The sequence below is a fragment of the Antechinus flavipes genome, chromosome 3 (assembly GCF_016432865.1).
Source record: "Antechinus flavipes isolate AdamAnt ecotype Samford, QLD, Australia chromosome 3, AdamAnt_v2, whole genome shotgun sequence".
NCBI classification, from domain to species: Eukaryota; Metazoa; Chordata; class Mammalia; order Dasyuromorphia; family Dasyuridae; genus Antechinus; species Antechinus flavipes.
The window spans coordinates 258,526,926-258,549,565 of record NC_067400.1 but is presented as its reverse complement, the minus strand read 5'-3'; the positions used below and the strand labels follow the sequence as shown (position 1 = coordinate 258,549,565).

Below are 22,640 nucleotides of genomic sequence, written 5' to 3'. Positions count from 1 at the left end.
TCAGACTGTTGGGTCCCGCTTTTGATTGCCTGGATTCCTGACTTTTGATGCAGCCCTGGCTTCTGCTTTCCCTGATATCTGTACTCAGAGAGGTAGAAGATTTCAGAGTTGCCTCAACTGTCCAGGTTCTCAGCACTATAATCTCCAAGGCCCTGGGAAGCATCTCAGGTCAGATGCTGCTGATTTCCTGAATCCCTAGGACAATCCAGGGTGAGCTCTGCAAACTCCTAGCTCCATGCCCATGGTCAGAAGACTATGGATTTCCTCACTGTTTTTTGGAATGGTGATGTAATGTAGAAGTTTGAGTACTATTAAAATACTTTTCCTTTAATTTTAAAACTCATGCATAAAATACTTCTTAATTTTTCCAAAATATTTTCACTGGCCAGAGATCAATGGTCTAAAAGGAAAGTAATGAAAAGCAGAATTGTTAGACATCCCCCCCCCAAAAAAAAAAGAGGAGGAAGATGAGGAAAGAAAGGAGAGGTAGGAGAAAATGGGGGGGGGGGAGTAAGAGAAAGAGAAAAGGGAGAAGGAAAAAGAAAATAAGGAGAAGATAGAGCAAGTAAAAGATGAGGAAACATAATTATTATAGTAGTTCTACAGACTCTTTCCTAGAACCTACTGACCTCAAATGTATCATCTTAATGATACTGATTCTGGTAAGGACTGGTGTGCTTAAAGATGTGTGCTTGTGAAATTTGAGTAAAGAATCTCATTTCAAAATTCTTCAAATAGTATCACGAGAACATATTTATTTATTCAAATAATGTTTAGCAGCTAGGCAGACATTCCTAATCAGTACAATATATTCATTATAGAATTCAGAAGATTTAAAATCTTTCTCTTTCTGTATTTAAAATTTTCTTCAAAAATCTTATATATTTACTCATAAATTAAAAAAAAAAATGCTTGTCACCCTAAAAACAAATCAACAAAATTTTGTTTTGTTTATGTGCCCGACATAGACTTCTGTTCTATTTCCAAAGCAGAAAGGAATATTGCTAATATACTTTGTTTTAAATAACTTTTTATTGACAATACATATGTATGGGTAATTTTTTACAACATTATCCCTTGCACTCACTTCTGTTCCGACTTTTCCCTTCCCTCCCTCTACCTCCTCCCCTAGATGAAAGGCATCTGTTAAATATAACATACCTTTTAAAAAAAAAATTAAAACCAGAAAAAGACTCACTCAGAACATTTGAACTCTGCAGAATAGTCAAGGATTCAGAAGTGTCTTATTCCACTCATTTAGAAAGGATATTCCAAAATCCATTTAGATAAAGAAAGGGAGATATTTCAACAAAGTACCAATATTTAGAGCTTTAAGAATTGTAAGAAAGTGTTTAAATGGCTCTTCTTACCATTCTTCAATTGAACCACACTCTAATAGTCAAACTTAGAGCACTGATCAGGGCATTTGGCAAATAAAATTGGTCAGGAATACAAAAACAGCGCATTCTACACACAATTAATCTAATCAGTCACATTAAAAGCAGATGACTTATCTTCTGATTATTTACACTGAGTATCTGTTATGCCATATAATCCTCACCACAATCCTGTGAAGTAAGTAGTACAAGTATCAACAATACCACTTTGTAGATGAGGAAAATGCAAAACAGAGAAAGGTGAAGTGAGTATCTGAAGGATACCCAACTAGTAAATAGCTATGCCTAAACTATAATCTAAGTCACCTGACTTCCAGTGAAGCTATTTCCCACTAAAGAAAATGTTTCTGTATTTAAGGGGGTTGAAAGGGGAAAGGGAAGGGGAAGAGGGGAAGAAAGTGATAAATAAGAATAACAGTGATGTGATAACAAAAGCACTAGGTTTAGAGAACATGGAAGAAGGGGAAGAGTCATTATTTCCATTTATGCCACTGATACTATTTCTAAGAAAGTCACTTTTACTATTCTGGATTTTAAGTTATTGATGTATATTAATTAATAATTAATTAATAAACATTAATAAAAAAATGTGGTTGATTGAATGGACTCTAGAATACTTTAAAATTCTATATCTGTGATCTTGATAGAAAAACAATAACCATAACTATACATGTTGATACACACAACTGTAATGTGTGCTAGGCATATAGCAGACACCATATAAATGCTTGGGAAGCTGGCCAGCACAGTGGATAAAGTTCCAGGCCTTGAATCAGGAAGACTCAGCTTCCTGAATTCAAATCTAACCTCAGACACTAACTACCTATATGACCCTGGACAAGTCACTTCATCCTGTTTGCCTCAGTTTCCTCATCCATAAAATAAGCTGAGGAAGGAAATGGCAAACTGCTCCAGTATTTTTGCCAAGAAAACCCCAAATGGGATCACAAAGAGCCAAACACAACTGAAAATGACTGAATAGCAACAAAAATAAATGCTTATTCTCTTTCCTTCATTTCCTTTTCCTCTTTTCCCCAGTGTCTCATTTACTTCTGGAAACACATTCCCTAGAAAAATCTACACCAAAAACCTGACTAGTTTTATGAAGTTGGTCAGGAAATAAAAGATTAATTTTTCCAGTGTAATCTAGAATGTCACATATATATTCATATATGTACACACACATAAATATCCACTAGTTGAGACTAGTTTTATGAAGTTGGTCAGGAAATAAAAGTCTAATTTTTCCAAAGTAATCTAGAATGTCACATATATATTTATATATGTACACATACATAAATATCTTTGTTTGTGTATATACATATATACATATATAATATACGATTATATATATATGAAAATCATTCTTCTCATTCACAAGTAGCTATATAAACAAAATAGTAATGCTAGTGCTCAATAGTCTTGAAGGCTTTCATGAAGACAAAAAGGGAATAAAGATATACAATTTAGCAGCCAATTTAAATAGATACCTTGTGGCATTCCACTATTTTTCAGCTGTGGCTCAAGTACTTGAATTGTGTCATCTTCAAGGTAGAAGTAGATTTTACAATGTCTTATTCTATATAATTCTTTATCTTTATCTGGTACTTCATCTTCAAAATAGGCATCAAAACATAATACCTGTGAAATAAATGTAAATTTAAAAGTTCAGTAAATATATATATATTTAAGATAAGTGTATGTATTTCTAAATAGGTACCTTTTAGCAATATCACCTATAATTATAGATATAGAATAAAAATTATACTATGTGAATATTATTTACTTTCATCATCAACTGGTAAGTATAAGAAAAAGTCATTAAAGCAGTGAGATAGTCATTCAAAAGTGCCATAAACCTAACAAGATAGAGGTCATAGTGGATTGCCATTAGCATCATATTTTACAGATAATATGCTTCTTCCTGGAAGTTAAGAAATCCTTGGTGTATGAACATCACTGCTATCATCTCCCACAATGAATGACAACAATAATTACAAAATATCTTGGTTTTAGGTAAATATTCATGTAGCTTGAGAGACCACAGTCCCATTTCCCAAGGCATTTTAAAGAGGTAGAATTACATTTTTCTTCCAACTAAACCGAAGTTCTTTCAAGGTAAATACTGCATCTTACATTTCTCCCAGATCCCTACAGTACTGGTTTAGAGAGGAGAGAAATCACTAGTGGTCAAAAAAATCTCTGTTGATAGAATGGTTCATTGACTGAAGAAAAAGAAGAAAGGAAGAGAGAAAGAAAACAAATATAAAAGAGGAATTCCTTGAATTGAGATGAACTCCAGGAAGAAATATAGATCGATTATTCTCACACAATACCCCCAAAAGATTTTTTACTACATCCTTACCCAAAACCAGATGATGATGATGGTGATGAAGATAGTGATGATGATGATGATGGCTATCATTTAAATAGAAACTACTATGTTCCAAGCATCATGCTAAGCACTTTACAACTATTAATTCATTTGATGTTTTTAACAACAGGCAGGCTATTATTATTCCCGTTTTACAGTTGAGGAAACTGAAGCAAACAGGGTTAAATAGGTTAATCCCAGGCTCACACAACTAGTTAGTGTTTGAGGATGGATTTGAATTTGGTCCTCCTGACTTCAGGGTCAGCACTTTACTCTAGAGTGTCACCAACTGCAAACCTAATAATATAGCCTAAGAAAGTATTCAACAGATTGTTATGTTATGTTATGTCACAGGCAATTCAGACTCAATATGTCAAAAACAGCACTCAATATCTTTCCTTCAAAATCCATCCCTCTTCTGAACTATACCATTCCAGTGACATCCCTCAAGTCTTTTCTCACTCTAAGTCATTCTCCCCACAATTGCTAAAGCACAGGTCTGACCATGTCACTCACCTACTCGATAAATTTTCATGTTAACTGTTGCATCAATGATTTAGGATACATTTTGTTTGGTATTTAAAGCCCATTAGAAGATTCTCAATCTCATGATGAAGACTAAAAAGTTTCTTCAGTTCCCACTAAGTCTCCCTGCCCCCATCCTCCCCAAAAAAAACTCAAAAAAAAAGAAAAAGTATTGTGCGCTAAAGGCAAAACAATTGTAACTGTCTCTATATGAAAGCAAAAAGCCTTTTGGGGCTTATTATTATTTTAGGCTTATTTTATAAATAAACTGTAGAGAAATCTAATCTTTAGTGTTAGACAGCAACCCTTCACTACACTCGGAGTCAGGATCAATAACTCAAATCATCTAACTCACATTCTGGGATCCACTCAGCAATATCCCTGATACTACAGTCTCTGCCAGCACATTCCAACCCTTGCCTTCATCCCCAGCATTGTGTTACAACAAGCAATGAATTTCATCTCTGACCAACCATATGAAGATAATAATGAGGTGAGACACATAACAGGTAGAAAACTGTTCTGTGCTCAGGTTAGCCCTCTAGTTAGGGAATATCAGAATGGCAGAAAATCTACCTCCTTCAAATATGCAAAAAGTGTCAGATACTGACTCCTCATAGAGAAATGAAGAACAGAAAAAACTGTAGCAGGGACCCTGGTTTGTACAGTTGTACAAGATCTGAAGGAAAGGGAAATTATTTGGGAAAGTGAAATTATTTTCAAAATCTATGCCAATAAAAAGTTAATTTCCCAAAGTGGGAGATAAGTCTAACCCCATATTTAAACATAACAATAAAAGAAAAGGAATCAGAAAATAAGTGACAGGAGAATATAAAAGGAGAAAGACAAATTACCAAAAATCTCAGAAGGAACCTAATGGGGGAAGCACCTGGATGAGGATGATCTAATGGAGGGAGTACCTAGGATGACATAATGGAGGGAGGTACTGAAGAGGCTTCTGATATTCTAATAATGTCTAAGATGTAAGACCTTTATCCTAACATTAAGAGGGAATGATTATAGCCTGAGGTCTTGGGGCAGAGTAACTGAGGTAGGACAATTAGAGAAACTGGGTCAGGACATTAAAAAGGAACTGTGGCACAACATTCCACACTCTTTTGACTATTAAAATCATTGATTTATCTTCCTCTAGAAAGTCTTAGCATCATAATTTTGACCAACCCTATGTGAAATAAACCAAAATAAAACTAGAAAAATTCAAGGACTTATGGAGAGGACAAGTCTCTCCCTGATAATCCCAGAGTTAACAGCAGTACAAAGGCTCCATGTTGCTAGCATGTCAGATCCTCTGCAGTTGGGGAGCTTCTCAGCCAGAGAATCTAGTTTGAGATGGACAGTTCACTGTGAATTAGGTCTGTGGTCATTTGTACATTTAACTCAGCCTCTGCTGAGTAGCAGTTCTCAAGACAGTCCTGCTGACCATCCTAAGAGGGGCACCCCAAATCTGTCAGGGATCCAAAGCAGGGAAAAAGTGGCCTAGAGTAGCTCCACCTCTCCCCTCTCAATAGAACAGGAGCTGCTACTGGGATCCAGATTTCCGAGCTAGCAATCCCAAACTCTTAGAGGCCTTATACAAAACTGCAAGGTCCTTTGAGAATGCTGAAATACTAATTTAGGTACTAGGGTTACAAAAGTGGAGAAACAGATCAGAGAGACTGCCAGTCCCAAAACAGGTGTCTGATTTCTGGTTGTTTCTAAAAAAACTAATCCCAAAAACTGAGTCTGCAAGGACAATGCCAACAGAATAAAGGATTTCAAAGTTAAAACATAACCAGCAAAGCATAGTCCAGTAACTTTAAGCAAGGAGTAAAAACGAAAAGGACTTCGTATTCAATCTGAGCAGTGAAATAGAGGGGGAGGTGGGGGGGGGGGGAAGAAGTGCCTATGGCAACATGAATAGGAACTAGGAGTTCCCATTCGAGAAAAATATACCAGTTTCCCCAATTTCCTATTTCTTCCTTCCTTTTTTCTCATGGAAAGGAATTTTCAAATAACCATCCCACATGTAAATCCCAAGAGTGAATCATATAATGTATATGATTCACTCTTGGGATTTACATAACAGACTAAAAATCCTTCAGACATAACAGCAATTGTTACACAAATTTAACAATTTCAATCCCAAATCTTAAACACAGTAATGCAGTTAAAATTTTAACAATAATTCAACCACTTTTCCACTCCCCATATCAGTCCAAATTACATCAGGAGCAGGGGCGATGGTCTTCTCAAAAACTTCTTCCTGCTGAACTTGGGTGGAGATGCTCAGTCCAGGGAGGGGGACGGGTGTGGTGTGGTATGCTAACAGTTCAAGCTGATCTAGGTCCCAGAAGTCAATATATCTTAATTTGACCAAATCTAGAAACAAAAAAACACAAATCTAACTAAGAAAGGTTAGAACAGTCTGAGATAGAAAGACTGGTCCACAAGGACTGTTACAAGATGTGGAGAGGCAAAAATAGATTGGCCAGCGGCTTAACAGGTTTTCTTCACAGGACAGGCAAACAGCTGTCATCTATAATCCCAATAGATAAAAAAGCAGTTAGGCTTTTGTCCTCTCATTAGTTAGAAACCTTAAAAAAAAAAAAAATTTTTTTTGAACATCCAGATACAATATCCAGTAATAGATAGATGACAGACTAAGTACTTTTTTGCCCAAGTATTTAGGATATAATGATTACAAATAACCAGATTGAAAACAGCAAGGTATGACATAATTGAATTGCATTAACAGTTTCTTATTGACCATTGCTCTGATCATAAAAATCACTCAAAGGAAGAAACAATTCAGGGACATAACTATAACATAACATAAGCAATCAAAACTAAGCCCTAAGCTCATACAGGATAAATAGCTGCTTTAACTCAGTTTACTCCAGATAATTGTCCCAATGGAGCTTTAAAACTCCCAAATGATATTAAATACAAGCCCAAGAAATTTTACCTCCAATAACAAATCACATTAACCAATGTTTCGGATAAATCCTATACATATATTTATCATAACCTTATATTTATAATAGTAAGAATATCTCAGTAAGTTCACAAGTTATCTTTCATATTTAACAGAAACATTTTCAAAAGGACAAAGAAAAATTATTATTTTCAGAAGCCCTTTAAATGATGGGCATAACCTCAGGATACAAGCAATACAATCAAGTAAAACTAATACAAAATACCCAATTCCATCCACATAAAAGAATCTGAAAGGTTCTTTAAAATATCAATTAAACTTTTAGAAAAACTCTACCAAATTATAAATCATATTTATGACCATATTCCTTAACCAAAGAAACCATTAAGTATCAAAAGAAACAAATATTCAGTCAATTAACTTAAAAACTGGGCCTATCTCTTGAAATCATTTGCCAAAACCTCTACAGAAAGCTGCTGAAATACACTTAGTAGGGCGAAGGAAGGAAAGGATTTCCCATGGCCACCCTTCCCCCCCACCCTCCACCTCCAAAGAGGAAGGAGGGAGGGAAGGTGAGCTAAACTACGCCCCAGGCTAAGCTAACTAGATGTTCCATAGCTGAAATAGCAGAGAGCAGTGCAGGTGAGTTTAATCTTCACCTTTGAAGACAAAAGATCCCTACCTCACCCAACTTTTAAAGTAGCAGAAAGCAGTGGGGGTGAGGGTAGAAGGGGAAGATTCCATAAAACCCACATGTCCTACAGAGCTGGATTTAAAGCATAATTTATAATGTTACCCAAAGTAATTATATAAGTTTCAGAAGGTAACATACTTTACGTAATTAGAGGCACGTGACCCCTTTCAGGCAAGTTAACAGAGCTTCACTTTAACAAACCACTGTTCTTATCTTATACTTAAAGATAACCAAATCTAGACTGCATAGGCAACAGTAAAATTATTTCCCACAATTTTAAAACTGCTCAAAAGAATACTAAGAACAAATCTGGCATACAATAGTAAAATTATTTCCCACAATTTCAAAATCATCCTAAAATTTCTTATCAAATGTTTTCTCCTGCCTGAGTTTCAATCATATAAGGTTTTGTTGCCCTTTACTCTAGTAGGCTTTGAAAATCTGTTCCAAAGGGAAAAACTGTCAGCCAGTTTAAAAAAAAATTCACAAATTAGTGCAACAAGTTAAAAGTTTAAAATCACAAGCAAATTTTATACTAAGTACAGTTGCAACACTGTAATAACCAATTCCCAAATTTCTTAATCATTGTTCTTAAAACTTTAGCAGAGTTCTGAACCAACAGAACAGATAAACAAATCATGTAGAACATAGATCACACAGACATAGACTGCACAGTTACAACATTAAACAAAACATTTAATACATATAGCCAGAGAGTGCCCAAAAAAAGCACTCAGAATAAGATCAGACCAGATGTATCTTAGAAGACACAAAACCAGAGGGATCATCCAGCGTCCTGAAATGATACCCTTCCCAGAATTTAATGCCCATCAACATCTTATTATTCTGAGAATCCAGATGCTAGCACAGACAGAACAGGTAAACAGATCAGATTATATCCTAAAACAGACATTCAGACTTACTCTCACATGGCTGATCACCATCAGGTGTGGCTGCAACTGAAAACCGCATTCTTTCCTGGAGACTCTGAAAAAAAATCCAGAGGGCTAGCCTCTCCAGGCCAAGAACTCAGATCTCTGAGTTTTGAGGCCCAAGGTGGAGACCCGAAGGTCCCTAATATCTAATCCTGCTCTCATTTTCTAATACCTTGTTGGGGCCTCCAAAATGTAATGCTGGAGAAACTAAGGCAAGATAGAGATTAGAGAGTTATTAATATTTTATTTGAAAGGGAGAGATTTACTGGGACTAAATGGATCCATGGTTTGGGCCCAGGCTGACACTATCATCTCCAAGAATCCAGCAGCAAATGTCGGATACAAGATTCTTTTATAAGGTAACAAGAACAATGACATAATGGGAGAAGTACCTGAAATGGGAATAACCTAAGAGGGGGAGGCACCTAAGATGACATAATAGAGAAAGGTACCGGAGAGGCTCCTGATAGTCTAATGATGTCTAAGATATAAGACCTTTATCCTATCAAACATTAAGAGGGAATGTTGTAACCTGAGGTCTTGGGGCAGAGTAAGTGAGGTAGGACAATTAGAGAAACTGGGTCAGGTCATTAAAAGGGAACTGGGGCACAACAAAACTCCAACACATTAAGTAGCTATATATCAAAATTTCAATGACAAGCAACAAATTCTTCAAGAAACCTTTAAATATAAAGAAGAATAAACTTAAGGTAACAAAAGAATATTCTGTACCCACCATAAACAGAAGGAAATGGCATACTATATTCAGAAAAGCAAGGAGCTGAAGATGCAACCCAAAATAATGTGCCCCGAAAATCTGAGCTATCAACATTCATTTTTTGTAAAACTTAACTTTGTATTCCAAATTTTTCTCCCCTCTTTTTTACCTTTCCTCCCCAAGATAGCAAGCAATCTGATAAAGGTTAAATATGTACAGTTCTTTTAAACATATTTCCATTTTTGTCATGTTGTACAAGAAAAATCAGATCAAAAGGGAAAAAAATACAAGAAAGAAAAAAACAAACAATAACAATGAAGGTGAAAATACCATGTGGTTATCCATGGTGTCCATTATCATCTCTGTGAAATGCAGATGGCATTTTGCATCCCAAATTTATTGGAATTGCCTTGAATCACCATCTTACTGACAAGAGCCTAGTCCATCACAGTTGATCATCACAAAAACTTGTTATTGGGTACAGTGTTTTTGCTTTTTCTGACCCTATCAATGAAAAAACTTGCATATTCAATAAAAGAGAGGCACTGAAGGATTTCAACAAACAAAAACTAGATATAAACAGATAATTTAACTTGCAACATCTCAAACAATAGGGAAACACAAGACAGAAAAATGACTTCAACCATTCTGATACTATATAAACTATTTGGAAAAACAGACAAAGAAGGAGTCCTATCAAATTCCTTCTCTAACACAAATATAATGCTGATACCTACTAAACCAGGAAGAGCCAAAACCCAGAAAAAAAAATATATAGACCAATGTCTCTAATGAATAGATACAAAAAATTTTAAATAAAATATTAGCAAGGAGATTACAACAAAATATTAACACCAAGGAAGGGATATTAAAAGAATCTAAATATAGTAAAGATAAATGGAAGGACAAATAATCAGAACTTTCATAATTTAAAATGATTTAAAATGTGAATGGACTAAATAATCCATAAATAAAATGAAAGTGTTGGAAAGAATAAGAAAAGGAAACTTCACAATTTGCTGTTTATATAAAAAATACATCTAAAAATCAAAGAAACATGGATTCAAATTGTGAGGTTAGAACAACATTCACCATACATCAGTTAAGTCCAAAAAACAAGAGTTACAATTATGTTCTCAGAAAAAAACATAAATAAAAATTTAGAACAAAGGGAGGAGAGCAAAAATTGAAAATTTAAAGGAAATCATAAATGGATTTCTCAAGGAGTTTAGTGCAGAAAGAAAGGAGATGAGATACATCATTAGATAGTGAAGATGGTTGGATGAAGTGAGGGTTCGTTAAAGATGTAGGAAATAGAGGTATATTTATGCTTCCTCATCTGTGAAATGAGAATAATAACACCAGAGCTGTTGTGAAAATGAGATATTTCTAAAATATTTGATAAATTTTAAAGCACTATATAAAATGTTATTATCATCATTATCATCATGGGCAGCAGCTAAAGTACAAACAGCTAGGGAGAGAATGAAGATTAGAGAGTTGGGAAAAATCTGCTGAAGTAGAGAGGAAGGTATAGGATTACACAGAAGGGTGTAAATGTAGAAAAATAGGTTTTGGTAAGAAGAATCATCTCTTTATCAGAAACAGGAGTAAAAGTGAAGGAAAGACTGACTTGCTGCAGTAAAAATTCAATTGAGATTAGATAACATAAATCCATGGCAGACCCACATGGCAGTCTTATGACTTTTTTCAGATCCATTCAAAAGCATATGGATAGGAGTAAACAAGACTGAATAAAATTAGTATTTGGTAAGGTGATAGGACAAAGAGAAAAGGATTTGAGAATGTAAGATAGGATAGAGTTGAACAAGTTTCCAAGGGATTGAGATAAATAAAGGAAGATAATGTAGCCAGTATAGGATTGTTGACATAGGAAAGAGCTAAGGGGTAGAGGGAATGAAAATTCAGTGAGTAAGAATGAAAAACAGAGTATGAGGAAATGAGGAAAATAAGGAATGAGGAAAATGCATGAGAAAAGAGGGAATAATAAATGAATAAAAAGTTCTGATAAAGTATGAATTTCATTTTTGCTTTTAAAAAATTATAAAGTATATGTGTTGAAGAATCTGTTTTTTTATTATAATAAAAAATAATCTATCTAAAGCAAAAGCTATAATTAAAGGCAACAGAGAAACACAAGTTTTTCTAGTAAATAGGGGAGAAAATCAAGGATGTCTCTTTTCCCTACTATTATTTGATACAATTCTAGAAATGCTAGTGATACCAAAAAGAGAAATAAAGGCATAGAATTGGGCAAAAGGAGATGAAAAATCTATTCCTAGTTGATGATGAAATGATGATTTAAGCAAAAAAAAAAAAAAAAAAGACTAAGATAACAGCTTCAGTAAAATTGCAGCATAAGAAAGTAACTCCATTCCCACCTCCACTCCTCAAAAAATAGCATTTCTATATAACTGTCATTGTTTTAATTCTGGATCTGAAGTAATAGAATCAATGAATGCCTGGGCATTCAAGTAAATATTCCCTTTAATAAAAAACATATTAAAATGTTCCCAGATAAAAGCAGTGTGAAGGGTAATTAATAGTTCAGGAAAGGAAAAACAAAAAAGTCATTGGCAAGGAAATTAAAAGCAGCAGCTGCCAAGGAGTTTCCATAGCGTCTCAAGAGAGACTTACCAAAGTCTAAAAACTTTCTTGCCCAAAAGACTCACAATTAGGTATATGATCAATCCAGCTAGGGAAAAGGTTAACTCAAACTCCTCCAGATCTGTTCCATAGGTCCTTTGCTCACAAAGGTCTAAGCATTTTTTATTGGCATATGGGAAGTAAACTCATAAGTGTTTATACTAACCACACTATTCTAATCCACATCACTTTAATCTTTGACCCTTTATTGTTAACAACATAGGTAGCTAGGATCGTGAACATACATAACAAAGCAGTTCATCCCTTACCTAATCCCTGTCCTTAAAGCAAAACCTATGGGACTCTATCAAAGAAGTCAAAAAGGACTGCCTAATAGTTGGACTCTCCCATAGATGCTTTCAATTTTATTACTACTGATGGCACTAACATCTTCCTAGTCACCCAACCTTGGTCTCATTACAGCATTATAGCATTTCTCATGTTCCCTCTTTTTATTCACATAGCTATTACATAGATCAGATCTTTATCTCCTCTTGCCTGGAACACTATAGTAGCCTTCAAATTGGTTTCTTTCTTTGTCTCTTGTCTCTCCCCAAGCCAATACATTTCCCACTCTGCCAAAGTGATTGTTCCTGAAGCACAAATCTGAACATGCTACCCCATCACGACAACTCTACGCCTAGTCAACAAATTCCAATGGCAATCCCTTACCTCTAGGACTAAATATACTATCTGGAGGGTATTTAAGGTTGTTTACAACCTTTTTTCCCTACCTTTCCCATCTTCTCATACTTTATTCCCTCTATATTCTCTACAATCCTGCTATTCTTCAAAGATGAGATAGTATCTACTATTTCTGGGACTTTATACTGGCAGTCCCCCATGTCTGGGATACTCTTCTCTAGCTCTTCAAATCCCTGGGTTCCTTCGAGACTCAGTTCAAACATCACTTACAGAAATCCTTTCCCAGTTTCCCCAGCTACTAGATATCCACCTCTAAGTTTATCTTCCATTTATTTTTTCTTTGGCTAGCTGTACCAATTTTTTACATGTTATCTCTCCTATTAGATTATAAGTTAATATTTTTGCCTTTCTTTGTATTCATAGCACAGTAACTAGTAGAGAATAAGAACTTTAAAAAATTATTGATTTCTGACTGATTGACCTAAGAAAGAACCTTTAACAAGAATTCATGAGAAATTGGAAAAGAGTCTGTGAGAATTTGTATTTAGACCACTATCTTTAAATATATACCCTAACAACTATATATGGACTGAATGTTAAAGATATCACAAAAAAAAAAAAAAAGAGCATATAAATAGATCACAAGCCTTTCATACCTTATAGCTAAGGAATGTTTTTTTTTTAACCAAACAAGGCATAAAGGTAATTACAAAAGTTAAACTAGATAATTGTGTAAAATTGTAAAACTTTTGCACAAACAAAATCAAAACAACTAAGATAAGAAGGGAAGTGGCTAAATTAGAATCATATGTATAATCTGTATCTATATATATATATCACTCATTAAGGTCTGATTTCTAAGTTAAATAAACAATCAACAAAAAATATTTATGATTAAAAGGCATTTCTTAAAAGATAACTAAATAGAGGATATAAGCAATTCTCAAAATAAGAATTGCAAATTATTAACAGCTATAAGAAAGAAAGCCCCTTTTTTTGAAATAAAAGAAATGTAAATCCAAACAAAACTGTTGTTTCATCTCACATTCAGCAAGCTACCAAAAACGACAGAAGATGGGAATGAGTCATAGTTGGAGAAGTTGAAAAAAAATAGACACATTAATAATGTATTATTGACAGAGCTGTAAATTAATATTGTCACTGGAAAATAATTTGAAACTACATTAAGAAAGTAAATGAAATCTAGATATCCTTTGACCCAGAGATTCTATAGCTAAACAAATTTAAGAAAAAGATAAATGGAAAAACAAAACAAAACAAAATAAAACAAAAAAAGTCTCATATACACAGAAATATTTATAGCAACATTTTTGAATTATAAAAGAATGGCAAAGTAGCTGGTCATTGACCTGGGAATGGCTAAACAAACTGGGGCACATGAATGCAATATTAGTGAAATAAAAGAAATTATAAATGTGATCATACAAAAACTTTTATGAACTTATGAAGTGAGAACCAGAAAAATAATATATACAACAATTCATTTATATTAAAAAAAACCTTTACTCAGTGGATAAAAGTCCTGGGCCTGGAGTCAGGAAGAGCTGGATTCAAATGCAGTCTTCTACATTTAAAAGCTGTGTAAATTTGGCCAAATTACTTAACCTTGGTTTACTTCAGTTTTCTCAAAAGAAAGTTATTGTGCAGATCAAACTAATAATCTCTGTGAAACATTTAGTTCAGTGCCTCACACATACTATGGAAATCTGATTTATTATTATTATTACTATCATTATCATTATTATTATTATTAACAAAAACAACTGAAACCAAATGCAATGAAATTATAATGAACAAGATTGGCCCAAAGCAGAGATAGAAGAAAATATCTTCCTTTGCTCCCATTCTTGCAGAGATGAGGAACAATGGGTATGAAATATTTCATATATAATCAGAATATGCTAGTAAATTGATTAGTTTTCCTGAACTTTTCCCCCTACCTTTTCTTAAATTCATTGTGATAAATGATGCCTTTCTGAATGTGGGCTGAGAGAGAAATCCAATGTGAAATATAGGTGACATAAAAGCAAGATATCCATAACATCTTAATTTAAAAAATACTACTTTATATTCTGATTAATGCATAAAACTAAAAATGTTAAACATTACTATGATATGAGTCTTTTTTCCTACTCGATCTTAGACTCTGGATAGATGTTTTTCTTTTTGTTGAAAAACTAGCCTTTCAAAGAGAGAAAGCTATAGAATCTGGAAAGTAATTTGAAAATCATGCAAAGAAAAATGACTAAAATATCCATATCCATACAATTTTTTTTTTTAATCACCTTGAAGGGAATGAAAAATGCAATCGAAAGGTGAAGGACTGTTGGAGTTTGTCCCTACTTTGAAGAAAACACTCAAAAGCAGTACATATTTTTAGTTTAAACATTTAGCTTAGTCATACTGTTCTTATTCTCTTTATAAATACATCTTTTATGTGATGATCAACTGTGACGGACTTGGCTCTTCTCAACAATGCAGTGATTCAAGGCAATTCCAAGGGATGGGAAATGCCAATCACATCCAGAGAGAGAATGATAGAGACTGAATGTAAATTGAAGCATAGCATTTTCACCTTTTCTTGTTTGTTTTTATTTGTTTTCTTTCTTATGGGTTTTTTCCCCTTTTGATCTGATTTTTCTTGCACAATATGAAAAATATGGAAATTTATTTAAAAGAATGGCACATATTTAACCTACATAGCTTGCATACCATTGAGAAAAAAATAAATATACATCTTAGATCATAATTTCACCATTCTCATAAGATATTGTGGTTCAAAGGACATACAACTTGGAGGCAGAGGACTCTGCTTCTGTTACTAACTGTAGTTAGGACCAGCTTTATTATTAACCATGAATGGCCTTGGAAGAGTGACAAACAATCAGCATGTTTGTCACATCATTTAAAGCTCCCTGGGTCTCATTTTCCTTCTCTGTAAAATGAGAAGACTGCATGAGATGGCCTCCAAAATCCTTTTTAATTTTAAATCCATGGTTCTCTTAAATGGAGGGGATACAACTACATTAGTGGGTTCAATCTCAAATAGAAACTAATCCCTATAATTTGTAGGGATTACAATGATTGGATTATATTAGTCTTCATTTTGTTATACATTTCTCAAATTCAGAATAATTAAAAGAATTACTTAAAAGAAATAATAAAAATATAAATAATAATAATAATAATGCAAAACAACCATGCATTAATTCTAAATACTTAGGAGCTATAAAATTTTTAGCAAGCTATCAATCTTTGCCATTACAAATATTAACAATACAATCACACTGCATTACATACACTGTATAACATTACAATAATATTGCATACAGTAACATTTGCCTTTTCTCTCCCGCTTATTAAAGCTATTTATATAAAATAGCAAACCAAATTAGGGCAAATGCTATAAGTTGCAAAAGAAAAGAAAAACATAAGCTAATGACATTCTACATAATTCTATTATATATGTTTCCAGATTATTTCTCCAGAGATAGCAAATGGTTATGGAAGCAGCATGAGGGCCTGAAATGGAACAAGTCACTGAATTTCTCTAATCAGTTTTCTCCTCTATAAAGTAAGTTAACTGACTAAATGATCTCTAAGGTTACATTTCAGCTCTAAATGTATGATTCTGTAACTGGTTATATGTGACTCCAGCAACCAAAAATCATAAAGTGCCAAACCATAAACTTAAACTGATAAAAGAAATCTACTGTTACTCTCCAGGTTCCTTGCAACTACATACTATCTGGGAATCTGTACTCTGAACCATGCATTATAATGGAGATTTTCAGATCTACTGAAAAATGGGAGAAGGATGTTACTTCATGTTAAGATATTGTATTTTATAACTATGTCAATAATTTTAAATATGATGCTATCACCTGAAAGCTTATATATTCCCCATGTAAGAATTGGGGTAAGGCTAATTTCAAAAAGAACACAATTAACAGGTCTTGATTTGTTTATGGACCTCCTAATTTAGAAAGTGCCTAAATATTTGTCCTGGGTATTAACTAAGATGCAGTATGTGGTTCATAGCCTCATTAAAGCAAGTAAATATTTCATAGCCTTAGTATCTGATCTCAAACTTAATGAATATTTAATAGAAGCTGACCAACAACAACAGCAAAAACCTGAAGGAATTATGTTCCATTTAGTCAGAACTGGAGTCTCTAAGCTACTAAAGCAGCTTCTTAAATAGTCTGAAGCTAAAATTATACCAGCCTCATAAAATATTCTACATAATTTTATAACCAACTAAAAGACTATAAAATATGGTTTCAAAATTATAAATTAAATATTTTTAAAATATAACTTGCAACTTGAAAAAAAGGTAAGAAAATAGTTTAATATACTTGGAGCAGCATTTAACTATTCAATAGAATGTGCTGCCTCAAATGCTGTCACCACTGCCTTATAAAGCCAGGACAAAAAAGAGAATCTGTTATTCCTGGGCCCTTCACAATTTGTTTACTGGAAACCATAGCACAAAGCTACCTTTGGGGAGGTGGGCAATAGAAAAGAATTATACAAAGCTACCTAAACATATATATTTTTAAAACCATGTATTTATTGGGCTTTTATTATGAATCCTACTGTAGGTAACAAAACTAGAAAAGAAAAAAGGGGGGGGGGAATCTATAATCTACATAAGGCACACAAATAATTTGTTAAAAATAGGGATCCATCACTGATTTGGAATTGTGAATACATGCAGACATTCTGGAGAGCGATTTGGAACTATGCTCAAAGGGCTGTCAAACTGTGCATATCCTTTGATCTAGCAGTGTTACCACTGGGCTTATATTCCAAAGAGATCTTAAAGAAGGGAAAGGGACCTGTATGTATAAGAATGTTTTTGGCAGCCCTTTTGTAGTGGCCAGAAACTGGAAATAGAGAGGATGCCCATCAATCAGAGAATGGGTGAATAAATTGTGATATATGAATATTATGGAATATTATTGTTCTGTAAGAAATGACCAGCAGGATGATTTCAGAAAGGCCTGGAGAGACTTACATGAACTGATGCTGAGTGAAATGAGCAGGACCAGAAGGTCATTATATACCGCAACAACATTACTCTATGATGATCAATTCTGATGGACCTGGCCATCTTCAACAATGAGATGAACCAAATCAGTTCCAATAGAGCAGTAATGAATTGAACCAGCTACACCCAGCAAAAGAACTCTGGGAAATGAGTGTGAACCACTATATAGAATTCCCAATCCCTCTATTTTTGTCCACCTACATTTTTTATTTCCTTCACAGGTTAATTGTACACTATTTCAAAGTCCGCAAAATGTGCAGCAAAATAACTGTATGGATATGTATCCATGTATGTATACATATATTGTATTTAACATATACTTTAACATATTTAACATGTATTGGTCAACCTGCCATCTGGGGGAGGAGGTGGGGGGAAGGAGGGGAAAAATTGCAACAAAAGGTTTTGCAATTGTCAATGCTAAAAAAATTACCCATGCATATATCTTGTAAATAAAAAGCTATAATAAAAAAAAGGGAAAAAAAAGGAAAAAAATAGGGGTCCATGCACCAATCTAGGATTTTATATTAGATCATAAATTGGCTAGTAGAATTCTCTCTAGGATAAAATTATATGTTTCAATTTATTCAATCAATGTTGATTAATGGAATAAAGGTGAAAAGTGAAAGAGAGCAATTCCTTCTCAAGATGCACACAAATATATCTGCTTTCATTACATGTGGAATATATGATAAGACATTTCTACTGTAAATCCCAAGACTAAGGTAACTAAACAATATTATCTCTTCCCATACCTATAAGAACAAGTATTTAAGGTGATTGACCTAAACCTTGTTTTTTTGGTTTTGTTTTTTTGGGTTTTGTTTTGTTTTGTTTGGGGGGAAGGGGGTTAGTTCAGGGCTCATAGAATAATACCAATTGTGCCTTTAGAACAATGAAATTGAAGAAAAAAAAAAAAAAAAAAAAAAAAAAAAAACGAGCCCATGACTTCTAAAGGAAAACTTGATTAGGGAATGGATTCTCTAATAAAATCCATATAATCTTGTGGTGAATTAATGCATCCTATTTGACCTAAAAGGACACAAGGAGGGAAGGCGAGGAGAGAAGAGGAGAGAGAAGACAAGATTGCAGAGTGGTAGGAAGCAGTACAATGAATTCAGTTCCATGATGTTCTCCAAAGTGATTTAGAAAATGCATCAAACTGATTTTGATGGTGAAATCCTGATATAGTCACAATGCATCATTTGTCCAGGTGACTGGCACATTTATAGGTAAACAGAGACATCAATCTCCATATTCCACTACAAACACTCCAGCATCCAAGCTGAACATGAATGTAAGAGGAGTTCCAGCCCCTTAAGAAAGCATCTCAGAACCCATACCAGGGCACTGTGACAGAGATAGCAGTCAAATAGAAGCTTTGCCATCCACTATGGAGTTCCAAATCACAGAGCCAGGGCAAACAGACTAGAAGACCTGCCTAGGGGAACAGGAACAGAGACCCCAGGGCAGAGTACTCTGAAAAGAGAAAGTTGAGAAACCAGTGGTAATAGCAATAGCAGTGAGCAGAGTTTCACTCCCAAAGTCTAGCCTATTCTGCAAGAATCCCCCATCAAAGGGGAACCTACAGTTCTTTTACTCTGAACCAAAAGAACTTCCCACTTGGCTGATATGGATTGAATCTATCAGGAATCTTACTTTTATACATACCGCCTCTCCTCTCCAACCCCCCCCCCAAAAAAAAAGAATGACTCTAAAACATCTACAAGTATTTCCTACAAAAGCATAATCTCAACTAGAATTGCTAAGAAATTTGAAGGAAGAATTAAAAGAAAAAGTTAAGAAGAGGGTTTTTTTGTTTGTTTTTTGTTTTTTTAATAAATGGAATGAAAGTTTTTGAGAAAAATAGAAAATAAATGAGAACTATGAAAGAATAAGAAAGGGAATTAATAGCTTGCACAAGAACTACAAGACCAATAAACCCCTTGAAAATCTAAATGGACCAAATAGAAGCAAATCACTCCAGGAGACAAGAAGGCTTAAAAAAAGTCAAAAGGCCTGGGGAAGAGGGAGAGAGGAAAATAGAAGAAAATTCAAGTTATCTATTTCATAGCAAAACCAATTGACCTGGAAAAGGGATTGAGGAGAAAAATATTTAAGAATCTTAGACTATTTGAACACCATGACTGGAAAAAAAAACAAAAACAAAAACAAAAATAAAAAAGAAGTGCCTAAACATTATATTTCAATGAATCTTGAAATAAAACTATCAGATCTTTTTACACCCAAAGGCAAAAGGAAATAAAAAGAATCTATTTTCTTAAGGCCAGTCTATATTTATTTATTTTGGGGAAAAGCTCTTAACAAATAATTGTTCCAGCCTACTCTTACCACCATTTGTTAGAATCCTAGTGTTAACTCAATGGAATTGATACAATGCTTATTGGTTCACACATTAGAGCAAATCCTTACAAGGTGTTAAGTCACTAGTATTGATAGAAACAATGCTTAAGTTAACACCTTTGAGAGTTCACACATTAGCAAACACATTGGAGTTCACAAGTTCGGGAGATTCACAAGTCAGAAACCCACAATCCCACTCTCTCAGAGGAGGAGTCAACCTTTGGGTTCACACCTTTAAAAGATCATATATTAGAAGCTCTTAGAGCTTCAGTCAGTCAATCAGTTGGAGATTGAGAAGCCACAAGTCACAATTGAGCCAGAGGCAGAAGCTGGAAGAGCAAAAAGACAAGCTGCAAGAGCTCTTGGAACCAAGGAGGGAGAGAGGCCTCTAAGAAAGCTAACCAGGCCCAAGGAAAGAGACAAGGAGAAAATAAACATTTGGATTTAATCAGCTGGCTGCATTTTGGGTGATTATTACTTTCAATTGAAACTAAGGCTGCCTCCAGAAAACCTCCCCAAGAAACCTGCTCCCAGAGAACCATCATATACTATAGAAAAGAAGAACACCATAACCATTTTCCCAAATGCATTCAAATTCAGTCTCTGACCTGAAGCTTTTCCTATTCCTCCCATAATTGTTGCTGCTTGTCCTCGTGCCAAAATAACTGCATTTTTTTTAAGTGTTTACAACTGTATTTCTAATAAGATCAATAGCATACCTGTTTGTCAAATGCTACCCACGATGGTACTTCACTCCCTATTCCTCGAGGATAAATGCTAAATTTGGATTTTTGACAGCGTCCATCCAGAGGTTCACCACCTATTCCAGGCTTATCTTCATTTGTTAGCATACCAATAGAGTTGCAAAAGCCCCAGTGCTGAGATTTATGGAACTTTTCTTTCCCAAGCTGTGAATATAAAAAACAATATACCCAGAGTTGAGCATTTGATTTTTTTTATTTTTTTTTTCATTTTTAATGTAAATTTTTTTAACATTAGTTTCCCCACTTCAAAATTCCTGGAAAATATAATAAACATTTGTTATATCTAAATGGATTGCTAATTTTTTTATTTCTTCACCTACTAGATTCTTTCTTAAATGCCTGCCTGTGACATAGCAGAAATGTTGGTTTTTCCGAAGCTATCGCTTAAGCTATGGAAGATTCTACTGTTTGTCATCTGGGTACCAAACTATCTAAATTAAGAGAGGTTCATGCCTAGGAGACTGATCACCTCAGAATGAAAATGTTTTGGCCACAACAACTCATTAAAACTTCCTAGTGAGGGATGAATGGGACTGATTGAAGTATTTCTCAGTAGTGAGAGTAGGCCTAAGTCACATGATCCCTCTTCCCAGAGCAGGAAGAAAATGAGATCTTGGGCCTCAGGTTTCAGGAAGTCACATGATCCCTATTCTCAGTCTTGAACCCTGCAATGCAGGAAGTTAGTGAAGTTACAGGAAGTAACAACATTGCTGACCATTGGTCAAGAATGATTAGGTCCTTTTAGTCTATCCAAAGAAAAGGCTTGGGTCTTTTCCTATTTAACTGGTTCTACTTCCAGCTGGCTGGGAGTTAGGTGGGAGTTAGGATGGCTCCCAGTTGTGCCTTAAATAAAAGCATTAAATAAATGCTTTCTCTTTGTACCTAAAAATGTCTCAGATTAGCTAATTTGGGAAAGGGGGTTTAGCACCCATCCCACACAATATGAGTGAAAGTATTATCCCCATCAATAAGATCATAGATCCTTTAAATGATGAGGTCCTTATTTCCTAAATAAGTGTAAAAACCAGAAATAAAAATTTGTTGATTAATTACTGGAATAAAGATAAAGAAAGCAAGCAAAACTACTCAACTCCTACTCCCTCTATTTTTTCTCTCTCCCCCAACCCAACAAAGAAACACACACACACATATACACACACATAAAAATAGATATACATATAATATATAATTATATTTTCTTTAATGTTAACAAAAATATTTAACTACACAAACAAAAATGAATTATAAATAACTGCATTATAAACCTTTAGAGTTATGTAATTAATACACTGTTTTAATTTTTTAATCATACTGTAATTTTGAAAAGGCTCCAAAAATTGTTTTCTGTGTATAATTTCAGCTTTAAATGACACTACTATGGTTATTGGTAAACTAGTCAGTGTGATAGGGGAACCCTGAAGCTTTCCTCTGACATTGGGGGAAATGCTTGAGAAACTCTCCTTGAAACTCTCCTCTGGGAAAAAACCATCCCAGGAATTAAGATAAAGTAGTTTCATTCTGTTATCTTGGTGGGACTAGCTGAGAACC

The 22,640-nt window shown here is 34.3% G+C and overlaps 1 protein-coding gene across 1 annotated transcript in view; it reads right to left on the bottom strand.

Annotated features, from left to right (window-relative positions):
* The window catches only part of EFHC2 (EF-hand domain containing 2), a 220,451-nt gene that overhangs the window by 135,629 nt on the left and 62,182 nt on the right, over positions 1-22,640 (bottom strand). The window contains exons 2-3 of the mRNA XM_051984989.1: positions 21,048-21,236; positions 2,888-3,038 (exon numbers count right to left, since the gene is read on the bottom strand). Of these exons, the coding sequence (XP_051840949.1) occupies positions 2,888-3,038; positions 21,048-21,236 (340 nt within the window). The remainder of the gene's footprint in view (positions 1-2,887; positions 3,039-21,047; positions 21,237-22,640) is intronic.